This window comes from Esox lucius, chromosome 8, assembly GCF_011004845.1.
Source record: "Esox lucius isolate fEsoLuc1 chromosome 8, fEsoLuc1.pri, whole genome shotgun sequence".
NCBI classification, from domain to species: Eukaryota; Metazoa; Chordata; class Actinopteri; order Esociformes; family Esocidae; genus Esox; species Esox lucius.
The window spans coordinates 20,508,091-20,524,199 of record NC_047576.1 but is presented as its reverse complement, the minus strand read 5'-3'; the positions used below and the strand labels follow the sequence as shown (position 1 = coordinate 20,524,199).

The 16,109-nt window shown below is 44.3% G+C and overlaps 1 protein-coding gene across 2 annotated transcripts; it reads left to right on the top strand.

The window, feature by feature from the left end:
• Positions 1-4,120: 4,120 nt before the first annotated feature.
• ndnf (neuron-derived neurotrophic factor) lies at positions 4,121-15,738 on the top strand. Of its 2 annotated transcripts, none has more exons than XM_010872134.5 (4): positions 4,121-4,628; positions 10,687-10,890; positions 11,257-11,384; positions 13,629-15,738. In XM_010872134.5, the coding sequence occupies exons 2-4, from the start codon at positions 10,691-10,693 to the stop codon at positions 15,026-15,028; spliced, it is 1,728 nt and encodes a 575-aa protein (XP_010870436.4). In that variant the 5' UTR covers positions 4,121-4,628; positions 10,687-10,690; the 3' UTR covers positions 15,029-15,738. The 2 variants fall into 2 exon arrangements, with proteins under 2 accessions (XP_010870436.4, XP_010870437.4); XM_010872135.5 differs by having other exon boundaries at positions 4,123-4,628; positions 11,260-11,384.
• Positions 15,739-16,109: the final 371 nt, after the last annotated feature.

The window sequence follows — 16,109 nt, the reverse complement described above, 5'->3', positions numbered from 1 at the left end:
AGCATGCACAGTGGTAACAAGGCATGATGGATCCATGTTCTCATTCTGTTTACACCAAATTTTGACTCTACCATCTGAATGTCTCAACAGAAATCGAGACTCATCAGACCAGGCAACATTCTTCCAGTCTTCAACTGTCCAATTTTGGTGAGCTTGTGCAAATTGTAGCCTCTTTTTCCTATTTGTAGTGGAGATGAGTGGTACCCGGTGGGTTCTTCTGCTGTTGTAGCCCATCCGCCTCAAGGTTGTGCGTGTTGTGGCTTCACAAATGCTTTGCTGCATACCTCGGTTGTAACAAGTGGTTATTTCAGTCAAAGTTGCTCTTCTATCAGCTTGAATCAGTTGGCCCATTCTCCTCTGACCTCTAGCATCAACAAGGCATTTTTGCCCACAGGACTGCCGCATACTGGATGTTTTTCCCTTTTCACACCATTCTTTGTAAACCCTAGAAATGGTTGTGCGTGAAAATCCCAGTAACTGAGCAGATTGTGAAATACTCAGACCGGCCCGTCTGGCACCAACAACCATGCCACTCTCGAAATTGCTTAAATCACCTTTCTTTCCCATTCTGACATTCAGTTTGGAGTTCAGGAGATTGTCTTGACCAGGACCACACCCTTAAATGCATTGAAGCAACTGCCATGTGATCGGTTGATTAGATAATTGCATTAATGAGAAATTGAACAGGTGTTCCTAATAATCCTTTAGGTGAGTGTATTTTATTTATCAAATGCACTGAATAACACAGTGTCATTCTGAACAATTAAATTATTGTGACATGGCACATGGCAACAACATACTTTCTATAATCCCTCCGCCATCATCTTTCCTCCCCCCATCATCTTCTCTCCTCTCTGTCATCCCTCTTAACGTGCTCTCTCCTGACTTGATCATCCTTCTAACATCCTCTTTCCTTTTTCTATCATTATCACTCCTCCTGCTATCATCCACTCTCCTCCCTCCATCATCCTCTTTCTCTCTGTCATCCCTCCATCATCCTCTTTCGCTCTCTGTTATCTTGTTGATCATCTTCTATCCCCCTTCTACATTGAATTGCCTTGTGCTCCCCTCCCTGCTTTTGCTAAATTATTCTCTACAGAAATGATTGCATTTCTCAGTTCTACTTCTTTGGAAAGAATAGGACAATATAGTAGTTTGGCGGATGTCTGAACAACCAGAATTACTGGCCATCAGAGGTCAGAGTTCAGGCTTTATGTGTCATCTATTCCTGGTTCTTTCACAAACACAAAAGGACAACAGGAAGAGAAAACCATAAAACGGTAAAAGCTGTTTACACAGTAACTGTTGCCAGGACACAAGCGCTGTTCTGTCTAGAGTTAGCTAAGAGGTGTAGCTGAGTGCTCTTTTAGCCAAAGAACACCCCCCTAGTTAACATTCCACAGCTCTGAGGAAGAGACCTACAGATAACCGAGTGTGATGTGAGTATGTGTGTGTCTCTGAGTATTTTTGTGTGTGCGTGTGTGTATCGCTGAATGTGTGTGTCCGATTACATATTACCATGTATTTATCTGACGTCCATGTTTCTTCCCACCAGCCATCCCGGTGTTTCCAGTGGGAATATATCCACCCTTCCTTTCTAGACTCTACAGCCATACCAACTAAAAACATTCCAGCCTGATAAAGCATGGCACTGGACCCTTCCTGCACTAATGGATGAGTGGGGCAGTTCGGGGGTGTGTACATTCAGGAAGGGTAACAGTCAGTCATTGTCTAACATCATCCCTAAATGCTTATGGAATCCATTTTAAGTGTCACAGCGAGTCCCAGAGAGAACTCACCACTCATATAGACTGACCATCCAAGGATAACTGCATTATAATTATTACAGAGATATATGGTCATGCTAAATGTACATTAGGGGTGGGCTACAATATGGGGTAAAGCATGCACATGTCAGAATGGAATGTACAATTAGACTGTTTTTACATAGTGGTTTACACTAGCTATTACACATGTCCTAAAAAGTGCATAATAGATTGCTGGTATTCGCCTGAAATGCTTTTTTCTTCTTGAATGTTTGAACACAAGATCTCTCTCTGCTGTGCCACAATGCTGAACTACACTGGAGAGAATTATGCCATGAATATGTGTACCCCTTTTCAGTCCTTATGCCTTCTGCGGTAAACTGCCCCATTTTCCAATACTTTGGCATGTCAATAGGCAATGTTTGAAATGTGTTTTATGTGTGTGTGTGTGTGTGTGTGTGTGACGTGTTTGAGTCTGCTCCCTAGAGTGGATTCGTTTTCACAGCTCTGGTGTAGCAAAGACCAGATTGAATTTGGCATCTATTTTAATCTCAGAAACATGAGAACGGCAGCACAGCAGCCTAATCACCGTCAGAGCATCAAACAGCCCTGCTGAAGGATTTACAGCTCTGTGGTGGGTGATGCTGATGTATGTGTGTGTATGTGTGTGTGTGAGTGAGGGACAGCCAGAGAGAGAAATATGGGCCCTGGATTCTGTGGAGTGACAGCTTTATGTGAGATTTAAGGTCAGGAAGACAGAGGTCTGGTGCTCTACATCCAGTTGCTCCCAAACAATCTATACCCAACATTCCCTACAGCACTCCGCATGCAGTGACCACGGTAGGCGGAGTCAGAGTGAACATCCCCGGCAATACCCAGTTAACACCATCGATCTGTCCGAATGACTCAGGCGCATTCAATCCTGTGCGTTTACGACGACACCACTTCAACATGGCCGCAGCCGTGGTGTGCCTAGAGCACCGTTAAGTGTCGTATCCATAAACGTCGTGCACTTTTTACTTTGTTCCTGGAAATAATAATGATTTCTCAGTCTCTTCGTGGTAACAGAACAATCTCATAATTCCCCGCCAGCTCACTACCTGTGGGGCTAGTGTGCGCGATGTTACTTCTCCAGAGCCAAAACTGACGCTAGATGATGCTATTGCACCAAGGCACCTCACTCAGAGGCCTGTAATTTCGATATGTTTGTTGAATACATGCTAACAATTAGCAATGCGAAATATGGGGATTTAAAAAAAAAAATTCTACTGGCTGAAAAATATCCAATAGGTATTTAACGTAAAGCTATATTTGGAAGTTGGAATTTTCCGACTGGCATATTTGATTGAACTATAGGTATATAGCCGATTGATTCAGTATAGCCCATAATGCCTACGGGTCAAATTCAAAATGATGTAAAAAATATTTTAAATCATTAGACCAACTGCTCACTTTAAAGCAACGGTTTAACATTGTCATGTTTTTCAACATTTCTTTCCTCTGGTTCTTTCCCTTTAATATGGTGGGCAATCCGTTTTTATAGCCTATGCATTATTGCTACACTTGTGCCTGCTCACGCGTCAAGGGGTTTGGGGTAATGAAACAACAGTTTAAAACGGTAACCCGATGCTCCTATATATTCTCTCGGGTGAGATAACGGCATCCTTTTACTCGGGCTACTCAGCAGTGCTTGGCAGCTTCCATCAAGTCATAAATGTAGTTCAGTTCACGTCACCGACAGAATTCACTCAAAGGCTCTTATCTTGGATAAATATTGACTTCCCTGAATTACGGCCCGGGAAGAGACAAATGCATACCTTTCCCGTCGCGTTTTATCACATTTCGGCCTACGCGGAGTAGCCTAACAAAAACACATTCCGTCCAGTGGAATTGGCTTGGTTTAAACAAAGCGGACAAATAACACAACACCTATATAACTCTGTATTAGACACATTACACACGCCAGATAAAGGAATAAAATAGGGTGGCTTACTCATCTACGGCAATGATTAAACGTGCCCACACACCGATTATTAAGCCCCGGGGGTTGCGTGACTTTAAAAAGGGTGCTACCTAAGTGAACTCGTTTTCTGCTCCCATCACAACATACTAAACAGCTCCCAACAAGAAAACTATGAGGGGGATCTCCGCTCCTAAAATAACAGAGGCGAAGACACGAGTTATATGCCTTGTCTTACTTTGTGGTAGCCGCTAGGCCAACACATTCGTCTCTTAAGTAGCTAGTGTGTAGGGGCTACAATAGGTTGCGTTCTACAATTGAACATTTTAAAAGTTGTATTTTTAAATAATACAAAAAAGGTCTGGGCCTATTTGATATGGTTATAACAAATCAAAGTTATTTTGAAATATATTTTTTCATTCATAAAGTGATGCCAGTTTGAGTTCGTGTTTGTGATAGGTCCGTCGCTGGTTCTGGCTGGTCTCTGGTTGGTTTTTTTAATTTGTTGGGGCTGGAATAGGAGTGGGCTGGTTCTCAGAGTGCTTCGACGAAGAGCGCAGAGACTGAAGTTTGCACCAGTTTGCCTTCCAATTCAGTCGGAGTCTCAATTGCAGCGACGCGGCAAGGGACAGACGCACAGTCAGAACTCAGGATACCCATTCAGACTCTGAGGCAAGGTTAAATCTTCCGAAACTGCCACAACGCAACAGAGCTGTAATTCGATTGCCACAACTCCAGAATTGAATCGAGGAATCTATTGAACACTGAAAAGGAAAACTTTGTTCCATTTTTTGTTTGATGTAGTTTAAAAAAATATTATTTATTGTGGTGGTCCTACAATTGTGGGCTGGTGCAACATTAAACCAGTTTCCAACTATTTCCATCATACCTCAGTCTAAAAGGTAAGACGCTTATTCACATAATATTTAATACCCATATGATCACTGTTTTATATAAATATTTCTATAAAACAGATATCATGTGAAGAGAACTTATGACAGTCTAAACCACATTGATTACAAACTTCACTTTCATGCAACATGCTTGCGTTTTTGTAGTAACATACAGTGCTGTTAGTCTATATGGTTTCTGGATCGCTTTTTGGAAAGACAGTTCCATAAAAAATAAAATCAGAGAGGGACTCTCCGAAATAAGAACGGTTGCCTTTGAAACCTCTGCCAGATAGAGGGGAAGGGGTTTTGTGGTTTACAACTCCGGGAAGTTAAGGGTTTCAAACACATTTCAATCAAGCCCGGGCTAGCATGCACTTTTAATTTGGTTTCCATAGTTGGGATGTATTTCACAGGGCACGATGAATGTCGCGTAAAAAGGATGAACTTTCCAGGGAGTTGAAAAGGACACGCGGAAGGCAGTGTCCTCGGGCTCTGGGTATGGCGCCCTGCTTTTTGCTAATAACGGGGTTCCCATGCTCTCGGGGGTGACCGAGCACTTTCCAAAGCCGCCAGACGCAATTCATCAATATGCGTTCTCGCCCTCTCTATAGTGCGTGGCATACATTCTCTTCCCTGGCCCTTTATATTGGTGCTGCCAATGCAACATGACACAAATGTTGCGAGGATTCGGAAATGCATGGGACTTAAGTTTTTGGAATAGTTTTCCTCCATGCGCTCTCCCGCACCTGAAACACACGCACGTTTGAGGACCTGTAAAACTTTTTAAGACACAATATTGAATGTTATAAAAAACAGCAAACTACTTTTGATATTGTCAGAAAATGTGTCATAATGATCCTCTCTTATTCATGTTTCTCTTTCAAAGTCTTTGAGACCGACATTTATTTGAGATGTAATATTCTTTATTGCTAAAACGATTATAAAATACTTATATAAATAACATTTGTAAGGAATTTAGAAGTAAGGAATTTCAAGATCTGTGCTTCCGATATCACCTCATCCATCTCATGGTGAGACGTTTTTTTTCAGTTACAGTCCCATTGGGCTCGTGAGTAGGCTTTAGGCTAATGAGAGACAGACTCAGAATGGGAATTTGAATAACTGTATTTAGTAGCAGAGAGAATCCACACTGCCTCCCGTCTCAGGAGACTGAATCATGAACAAAAGTCTGAAAATGGGAAGGTCTGTGTTGCATACCGTAACTAAACCGTGATTTGCATATGAAAACTCCGGGCTGAAAGAATTCTGCCAGTGTTGCTACAGCCATTTATGCGTCCGGAGAAGTGACGGGCTTCAGTGTATATACAGTCTCCTCGCTGGCTATGCTTTGTGCGAACCGCTGGGCTGGATGTCACGTACTGAGTGTTGCCGGAAGAGTAAGGACATAGAAACAGGTTTTATTCCCTTCTTTCAATTATTCATTATATCCACACCCTCTCCCAGTGTCCACAACATTCACTCTGCAAAGCCCTAATTATGCCTCCTCAAATGGACGCAAGCAGAGGCAGTGTCCGCAGACAGACGGCCATCTCTCTCCTGAAGAAGGAGTCTGTCCTCTGCCCAGCGGAACATAATGGGTACATGATTGACTCATTTCCCACGATGCTGGCCTCTGCCCTTATCGTTGATATGCTGATGGGCAGAGAGTGGACCACTTCTTTCCCATGGGGATTTTGTTTGTGAGCTAATCTTGTGTGATCTTCCCTTCAGTCACAATGACAGCAATGAAGTGCACATCAGTCAGAGGTGCCCCCCACATTTGAATGGCTCATTTGTAGAGCAGTAATAGAAAGTGCCCCTGTGACCTGACCCGCTCCACCCAGCAACATTCCGGGATGCATTGCTAACCACAGGCCTCAAGATGGACCATAACACAGAGAGAGAGAGAGAGAGAGAGAGAGAGAGGGAGGCAGGGATGGAAAATAGGATCCTGTTTCTGAACACACTCTTGTGCCAGCAGCAGGAGTAAGGTCTATGAAGGCTGATGATGATGATGCTGATGTGGACGGTTTAGAGACAGAATGTGACTGATGATGTAGACTTATATAAGATCTGTGTGAGAGAAATTTGACGGTATTAGACACACATACAGAGATAATTATATTCTGCGGTATCTGCACGAACTTAAGTTCTGTTTCTGGATGGCATCCCTAAACCACAGTCTCTAGCAATTCATTAATGAGCTGTTGGGCTCTCCAAGAGCATCAGACCTGCTCTGGGGTCGGCTCTGTGAATGAGTCCAGGTTATGTGGTTGGTTCCCTTAGAGGCTCTTAGACTTAGGCTCTGCCTCTATTCCCTTGGTTGGCCCTGAAGTGACAACATTAATGGAGTCTGCTACTGAAGACCTACTGACCGTAAATCTGCCTTCTGAGCAACTTTAAGAAAACATACAGAGGCTCTGGGTCCTGTTGAGTCCTGCCAGGAGGCTCGCTGGGAGAAATCCGAAATGTCTCTTTATTTGTGTTGAAATTAAAGTGTCTTTTCTTCCCTCCCGTCCTACTAATGAGCTCCATGTGAAGGAGGCAGGAGGTTTACCCCTCCTGACAGGGAGCGGGGGGCTGGGAGGGAAGATTGGCTGGATGGAGAAGGGGACTGGAGCTGGATAGGACATTCGCCTGATGGGGCAGGGGACTGGAGCTGGATAGGACATAGGCTAGGACATTAGCCTGATGGGAGACTGGATGGGACAAGGGGCTGGAGCCTGGGGTTTGAGGACTCAGGCTGCAGAGGGAGGCAGGCAGGGCAACCCAGAGTACATATTGAAGGGATGGTGAGGTGGAAGGGGGTAGAGTAGGGGTAGTCGGGTGTCTAGAATACAGACTTGCAGGCATGCATGATACGACTAACATAGGCAGGCAGGTGCATAGACATGGACTGATGGTTACTATATACATTCACACACACGTTAGCACACTCATATGATATACATGCATGCAGAGGCATTCTCTCTCACAGACACACACACACACACACACACACACACACAAACACACGCAACATCAGTCTTTGATGTTGGACAGTTACGTGGGCTGGTCTACTGCAATGCAGTGTGACTGACAGGCGTTAGCTGCTCTGTTGTGCAGACATGTTCTCTGTCACTCACAAATGTAACTGTACTAGAATTACACGTGCCAGTCCTTGGTGTGTCTGCAGGCTTTATATTGACTGACTGACTGGTGAAATGGGAGTCAGTCAGGCAATATAAACACACACACACACACACAGACTCATCAACTGATCTAGAACAACACAAACACACACACACACACACACACACACACACACACACACACACACACACACACACACACCAATAAACACAAACAATTACCTATAATTGAGCATTGACATCATCACCTCTTTATCATTTAAAGCATGTTGTTTTTTAATGTATCGATTGATTGAATAATTGGTTGATTAAAAAGTTAATAAGAGGATTATTCACTGTGCTATAATCTTGTCATTAGTTGATGCATTTGAATGAACTCGATGACTGAGGCTGTGTCAATGACTGGATCCCCATAAGAGGTGATAGTCAGGTTTAATGTTGTCATTCATACAGTTCTGTTGAAAACATAATAAATGGTAAATAAATGTTTACGTTGGTGTTGCTATAGGTATTCAGGGAGAATTAAATGGATATTTTTGGGGTTAGGCGAATGTTCACAAGCAAATCTATTTTATCATTCCACAATAGCAGGCAGCCTAATGTTCAAGAGCAGTAGGCCCCATATCCACAAGGGAAAAAAATATAATTTGACATTATTCCCTTGAACAAGATTCATAACCTTAATTTCTCCTGTTAGTTGCTCTGGGTAACTGTGTGATAATGACTTATATATAGATCTAATCTACAATATGTTAATATGTATTTATTACTACGGGTTATACAGATGTGACACTCTTTTAATTGCAGCATTGATATCATAAAGTGCTCCAAAGATTTTGTGTATTTTCAGCCCCTCACTTTGAAAGTAGAGCCAAAATGGTGCCCCGGAAACTATGCCATTTAATATAATACTTATTCTGCATTTTATGTGTTATTTCTATCATACAGCATGTTACAAATGTGCATGTGCTTAAGGTTCCGGCCAGTATATTTAATCATGCTTTGCGCATCTAAGCTGTTCCATATCACCCCCCCTCAAAAAGAAAGCTGCCACAATGTCCTATTTAATATGCATTAGAGTTTTTCCTTTAAGGACCGACATCGATTCAAGTTTTGAACAAAGTTCCAGTCAGAGTGAAACTGAAAAATAAATGAATATATAAATAAATATAAAACGGCAGCAAAACAAAGTTGACACGATTGTGGCCGGCTCTGCCTTCAAATTATCCTCCCCCCCAAATTAAGATCATACATTCTCCCTCACTCTAATTAAGCATTAGGCTTTATTTGTTCCAGATGCTTCTTTTTTTGAAGTTTTATTTTGGTAAAGGGAGCTAACTCCACTGGCCTGAGAATGGAAGAGGCAGCCCTGCAGTTTCATGCACAACTATTCCAAATTCCATCCGGTATTCCCATAAGGCCTATAAGGCTTGACACAACCACAAGGTTCAGACATTAGACATTAGCACAGTCAAATCCACCCATTTTAATGTGCAGGTGTCATCTTTCAGCAATGTCTCATACACTGGATGTGTCTGGATGTGGGAACGTTGCATTCAGTGGTATCGCTTCTCAGAAGTGGGATACTGCACCGATGTGACATACTCAAACCCAAGCCGTTGACTTGAATGTGTAACAACACACGCAGTGTGCCAGTGGTTCACTTTAAGTGCATGTTGGGCAAGTCCACATATTGTCTGAAGCATATCGGTCAGGTGATACCAGACTTCTTGTTGAAAGCATCCATAATCAGTCTGATGGTGTCAATGTGTGGCAGGTACTGGAACTCCAGTGCTGTTGTTGAATGGAAAGTGAGATATAGCTCAGTTGAACAGTATACATATCACCTCAGAGCTGTCTCCAGTATTGATAGACATGTCTTTGTTCACCCGACACGCTTCTGAAGTGCACTGAAACAAGCCAAGGAGATATGGATCTCCTGCCTGTGAATCAAACCTCAAAGTACCACTTAGGTGAATTTCCTCCACCCCTCTGAAGCCTGGCAGTTGGACGGGAGACTCAGAACATGGCTGTAGACGGACACACTGACAGGAGCTGTCCGGCTTTTCTCCGGCTTGTGTTGTGAATGGAGGATAATATAGTAATGAAGCCTTGTTTGTAGCATGGAAGGATGTCCAGCCTTGGATTCTCTGGTGTTACTTATCAGTCTCTCAAGAGGGAGGGAGGATAAGAAATGTCTGTTTGACAAGGACATGTAGAGGGAGGGATATGGATGATGTGTGTTTACAAGAGAGAAAGACAAATTAGCTATGTTTGCGGGAGGAAAAGAGTCGAGGAGCTAGAGTGGAAAATAAAAAGGTACAGAGAAAAGGAGGGCAAGAAGGGAGGGAGGGAGGGAGGGATAGGGAGAGGGGTCATTAAAAGGACACACTCTCACTTGCAGTAAATGGCAGTAAAGTATCTGGCTAATCTGCCATCATTACCCTGATTAAATCACCCGGGATTTGACTTTCCCATCAGCTGCAATCAATGTGACCAAATCAATAGACAGAGAATATCTGAGTGATCCTGGGTCTTAGCTGCAAAGACCCAGTCGGCTGAGCCACCTCGGACTGAATAATACGTTAGCTTCTGGTGCCAATGTCTTCTTTCCCTTACCGGGGGAACCTCTCTCATGGACAGTTTTCTATCCCTTTCATCTATCTTTCATTTTATCCATTTACTAGAGAATCGGGCCCCTGTCTAAGTCTTATACACTTTTGTCTTTTTAGCAGTGTAACTCTGCTTTCAGCACACTTAGCACGCATAACTGGAACATTTCTTAATTCCGCTTCCAAGATTTGGTTAACAATTTCAAAGCTCACCCCGTTTCTAACATGCTTTGCACTAGTAGTAGATAACGTCGACCAAGCTGACGGTTTCTGACTGTGTTCTGATGCTCCTTCGTGTGTGTGTGTGTGCTTTGTGCGTCACAGGAGAATGAGGCTGTTTTTCGGACCTCAGGGCTGGCCTCTGGCCATGGCTCTGGTGCTGGGGGTCGTAGTCAGTCAGAAGCTGCCCACGCGAGATGAGGGCCTGTTCCAGATGCAGATCAGAGACAAGACTCTGTTCCACGACTCCTCCGTCATCCCAGATGGAGCGGAGATCAGCGGATACCTGTTCAGGGACACGCCCAAAAGGTAACAAGTCCAGGTGGATGTCAATGTAGCCAACGCTATGAGCGACAGTTAGGTCTACCGCTCCAAACCTACCCGTTCTTTCGGTCTTATCAGATGTATGAAATTAAGTTCTGTATTGATCACGTTCTTTGTGGCGACTTACTGTAAATGGATGAATGGGGAATAAGGGAATGCATTGTAATGTATACCAGAACATGCATTATAGATGTTTATGTGATTGAGGCCATGTCTGCTTACTGTGTCCCAGGCACTCAGACGGCTGTTAAGTTACTTTGGTGTATAATGATTTTAGCCGTTAACCCCTGTAGTAAACCCACGATTATGTAGAATCTCTGTAATTTACCTGGGCACTATTTATTGTGTTAGCAGATACTACTTTGTGGTGGAGGAGGACAACACCCCGCTGTCTGTAACGGTGACTCCGTGTGACGCTCCTCTGGAGTGGACACTCACTCTGCAGGAGCTGCCCGAGGAGGCCAGCGGAGATGGATCAGGTGAACACAAGTTACACTGGAACTTACAGGGATATGATTTATGGCACTATTAGCGAATGTAAATGGGGCTATTGCAATGCAATTAAGTTGTAAAATGTGCGAGTGACTGATGTACAACAAAGTACATAAACAATCATCACAGTAAATCACTGGGATGAACAAGAACTAACATCAACATCAACATTCGATTTATGTGGTTTGGAGTAAACAGAGAAAGTCAGTCAATTTGTGTGGTTGGACAGCGTTGGTGGTCTGCTGTCTTTGGTGGTCTGTGGTATGGTTATTAACCCAGTAGTGCCAGTGTCAAAACCAACCACACCTGATGTCTGGATGGACCACACCTGATGTCTGGAGTCTTTGAAAGGGACACTGTTCTCTAAGTATAACAGACTGCCCTTGGTTGGCCGGCTGGCATGCAGACAAACATAGAGTAAGAGTATAGAGTTTACAACGTAATTAAGCCTTTGTCGTTCTTCCCTCATAAACAGATTTAGATCGCTAAGTACAATAACCTCCCTTGTACATTCCAAACATATACTTCCTTTGACCACCAAAGGCAAGATCATAGAAATAAAATTAATATAAGGGACTTCCCCATTCAAGTCATAAGAAAAATTGAATTTTACATAGTGGGCATTGAAAATGTGACCAGTGGACAGGAAATGAAGCTACAGTCTGGTGTATCTCACTGGATAAGAGCATGGTGCTGGCGTTTTTGAGTCAATTCAGCAGAGGGTCAGTATGAAAATGCATGCACTTACCACTGTAATGTGCTCAGGATAAGAACATCTGCTAAATGTAAAAATGTAATGTATATTTTCACCCTGATGATGAGATGTATGAGTGTTCACTCTGTCATCAGAACGAGCACGGAAGCTGTTAATCAGTGGCACAAAGAGCAATGGGTTATTTAGAATCCCTCCTGCCTTGACCTTGTATCATTAAATCCAGGAAGTACAAGTAGGAAGTGTACCCACCAATCAGTGCTGTGATTTGTTGAATCAATCTAACTAAGATTACAAATTACAAAAATTGACAAAAGTGCATGAGCCAGCTCATTTAGGATAACCTGAATGAACATTCTACATTACCATAAAAAGGATTGCATAAAAATACTAGGCAACCATTGCAAGTGTAACCATATGTTCACCAGTCAAATTTCCATTCTGAGGATCCAAGCCTGTTCTCCTAATTTTATTTCTATACGGAAAACTGACTCGCTCCCTTTCTCTATCTCTCTCAGCCCTCTCATTCTCACACACCCGGACCCTTTTTCTCCATCTGGACAGTATCTTTGAAACACAAGAAATCAATCAACTCCCCAAAGCCCAGTCCCATTAGAGCACAGACATGGACTGCAGCCGTGTTTTTTGGGTGTGCATAAGTGAGAGTGTGGTGTGTGTGTGTAAATGTCTGTTCCAGTGAATAAAGGGGGTCCTTGCCTGATACCACCTGCTTTCCTGAAGTTCTCCGTCCTAACAGATTACAGAATAGAGGCTAATTACTGTGACATAGTAAAACCTCAGTCTGTAACACAAGGCAACTTAACATAACACACAGCAGGCCAGGCAGCTATTCACATAGGCTGAAGGCGATGCACAAGCAGAGCAATGGGCGGCAGGAGCTCGCTCGTTTCCAGTGAACATTGTAAATACACAAATACACAACCTCTGTCTGTTCATCTGTTTGCTCCTCTCACTGCTGCATGTCTCGGCCTCACCTTGGATTTTTTTTGCATTCATCTCGAACACTGTTGAGCCCCCTCTCTGGTTGACAAACATAACATTATGGTTCTTTGCTCAGCTGAAATAAGACCTGCAACTGGCTCCCTCATGGAGAAGCTACAATGTGCCTCTTTGTAGCCTCTTTGTAGCACAGTTTCCCCGGAAGGGCCAAGTGAATGCTGGGCTGTGATCTTTGGGGATGTTTAGAGTGAAAACATGGTTGCTGGCTCGTGAGGGGCTAATCGTCTGTGAGACCCGGAGAGAGCTTCACCATGGCCTCACCAGAATCAACACATTAAATCGTTCCTTTTTTTGCCACCTGCGGAAATGATTTCACTTCAGGGCCAAAATGATTTAAAGTCAGCATCAAGGGAGTTTAGCCAAGTCAATCAGGAAAGCATGTGGTTGCTGATATGAGAGGAAACTCATGTTAAGTCTTCCTTTGACTGTGTGTTCTCCAGGTGGTATCTGATATAGAAGGAACTCATGTCTAGTCTCCCTGTTCCACTGTGTTCTCCAGGTGAGCCAGAACCCTTGGAGCAGCAGAAGCAGCAGCAGGTGACGGTGGATGAGGGTACAGAGCTCTTCTCCTACAAGGGGAATGATGTGGAATCCTACGTGGCCGCCAGCTCCCCCTCAGGCCTCTATCAGCTGGAGCTGCTCTCCACAGAGAAGGACAGCAACTTCAAAGTGTACGCCACCACCACCCCAGAGTCTGACCAGCCCTACCCTGAGCTGCCTTACGATCCTCGGGTGGACGTGACTTCCCTGGGGCGTACCACCGTCACCCTGGCCTGGAAGCCCACCCCCACAGGCATTCTGATGGGACAGCCTGTCCAGTACTGTGTGGTCATCAACAAGGAGCACAACTTCAAAAGCTTGTGTGCCGCTGAGGCTAAGATCAGCGTCGACGACGTCTTCATGGCCGCTCCGAAGCCGGGCCGGGACTTCAGTCCCTTTGACTTTGCCCACTTCGGCTTTGTACCCTCAGACAATGACTTCAACAAAGGCCGTGGTCCCACCAGCAACAAGATCTCCCGCTCCTTCGCAGTCAAGCCCAAGGCCTCAGACATTCAGAAACTCTGCATCGGCAACAAGAACATCTTCACTGTGTCGGACCTGAAGCCAGACACTCAGCACTACTTTGACGTGTTTGCCGTGAACACTGCCACCAACACCAGCACCGCCTACGTGGGTACCTTTGCTCGCACCAAGGAGGAGGCTCGGCAGAAGACGTTGGAGCTGAAGGATGGCAAGGTGTCCGATGTCTTCATCAAGAGGAAAGGCAGCAAATTCATGCGCTTCGCCCCGGTCTCTTCTCATCAGAGGGTCACCCTGTTTGTACATGCCTGTCTGGACTCTGTGCAAGTGCAGGTGAGGCGTGATGGAAAGCTGCTGCTGTCCCAGAATGTTGAGGGGGTACGGCAGTTCCTGCTACGAGGGAAGCCCAAGGCCAAGTACCTGATTCGTATGCGAGGCAGCAGGAAAGGAGCATCCACCCTGAAGGTTCTGGCCACCACAAAGCCCAGCAACAAGCAGCCCTTCCCATCACTGCCCGAGGACACGCGCATCAAAGCCTTTGACAAGCTGCGTACCTGCTCTTCTGCCACAGTGGCTTGGCTAGGAACGCAGGACCGGAACAAATACTGTGTCTACAAAAAAGAGGTGGCCGAGAACTACGGTGAGGAGCAGCGGCGTCGTGAGCAGAACCAGTGCGCTGGGCCGGAAACGCGCAGGAAGTCAGAGAAGGTCCTGTGCAAGTACTTCCACAGCCCCAATCTGCAAAAGGCCGTTACCACGGAAACCATCACAGGGCTAGAGCCGGGCAAAACCTACCTTCTGGACGTTTATGTGGTGGGCCACAGCGGTCACTCAGTCAAATACCAGAGCAAACTGGTGAAAACAAGGAAGTACTGCTAAAAGACTGCACAGAATAAATCTATTATAAATATATATATTAAAAAAGTTTTATTTAACTCTAAGTGATATTCTACTAAGGAGTGTATACAGACTACTCACACAGCTGATGGGCCTGTGGCAGAGACTGAACTGTTTGTAGAGAGAGATATTGTATATTTGTGTTTACATTTCATTGTTGGCACGTTTTTGAGTAACTCATAGCAAGAGGAGCTCTGTTGCTTGTGCGTGGAGTCCGAGTATCTCGATGTCAACAAGGAGACTTCAGAGATTCGGAGAACAGACTGTTTATTCTTGTGCGTCTCTCTGTCACTGCATGACTCTTGCGTTTGTCTGTCATAAGTGTTTGTTCCTTCAGTTTCAATTCCTGTTGACCTGAAGGGAAACAATAGCTACCAGCCTTGTATAGTTCTCTCGGTGCATTATTTACAGTTAGGAGAGATTTAAATTATTTTATACTTCTTTGCCTCTTTTGGTTTGATTGTTTTTATTGATGATGACTATTACTGTTATGAGGAAATAATTGAAATTCTATGAGGAAGTTGTCGTTGTGGAGACATTCCCTTGTGTATCTCAGCCAGTGTGCCCTCTAGAGGCCGTCTGTAAATGTGTTCTGTGCTGGAGGTCTGTGTTATCACTGTATTACTGTGTCACATGTACAGAGTTGTCCTGCCAATATTCATGTACATAAACGCTAAATATAAAACAAGTAATCCCCGTGTCACCCTGGGTGTCAGGTTCTTCTATGGGCTAGTTAACGTCACATGGATGGAGTGTGTCAGGTTCTTCTATGAGTAGGTAAACGTCACATAGATTGAGGGTGTCAGGTTCTTCTACGGGCTAGCTAACGTCACATAGATGGAGAGTGTCAGGTTCTTCTACGGGCTAGCTAACGTAACATAGATAGAGGGTGTCAGGATCTTCTATGGACTAGCTAATGTCACAGATAAATTATGTCAGGTTATTCTAAGGGCTGGTTAATGTCACATAGATGAAGGGTGTCAGATTCTCCTCTGGGCTAGTTATCGTCACATAGATAAAGGATGTCAGGTTCTTCTATGAGCTACTTGACATCACACTAATG

Coding starts and splice junctions, on each gene's coding strand:
- ndnf (XM_010872134.5), top strand. CDS start 10,691: ATGAGGCTGTTTTTCGGACCTCAGGGCTGGCCTCTGGCCATGGCTCTG. Junction 10,891..11,256: donor TTCAGGGACACGCCCAAAAG/GTAACAAGTCCA, acceptor TTATTGTGTTAG/CAGATACTACTTTGTGGTGG. Junction 11,385..13,628: donor GGCCAGCGGAGATGGATCAG/GTGAACACAAGT, acceptor TGTGTTCTCCAG/GTGAGCCAGAACCCTTGGAG.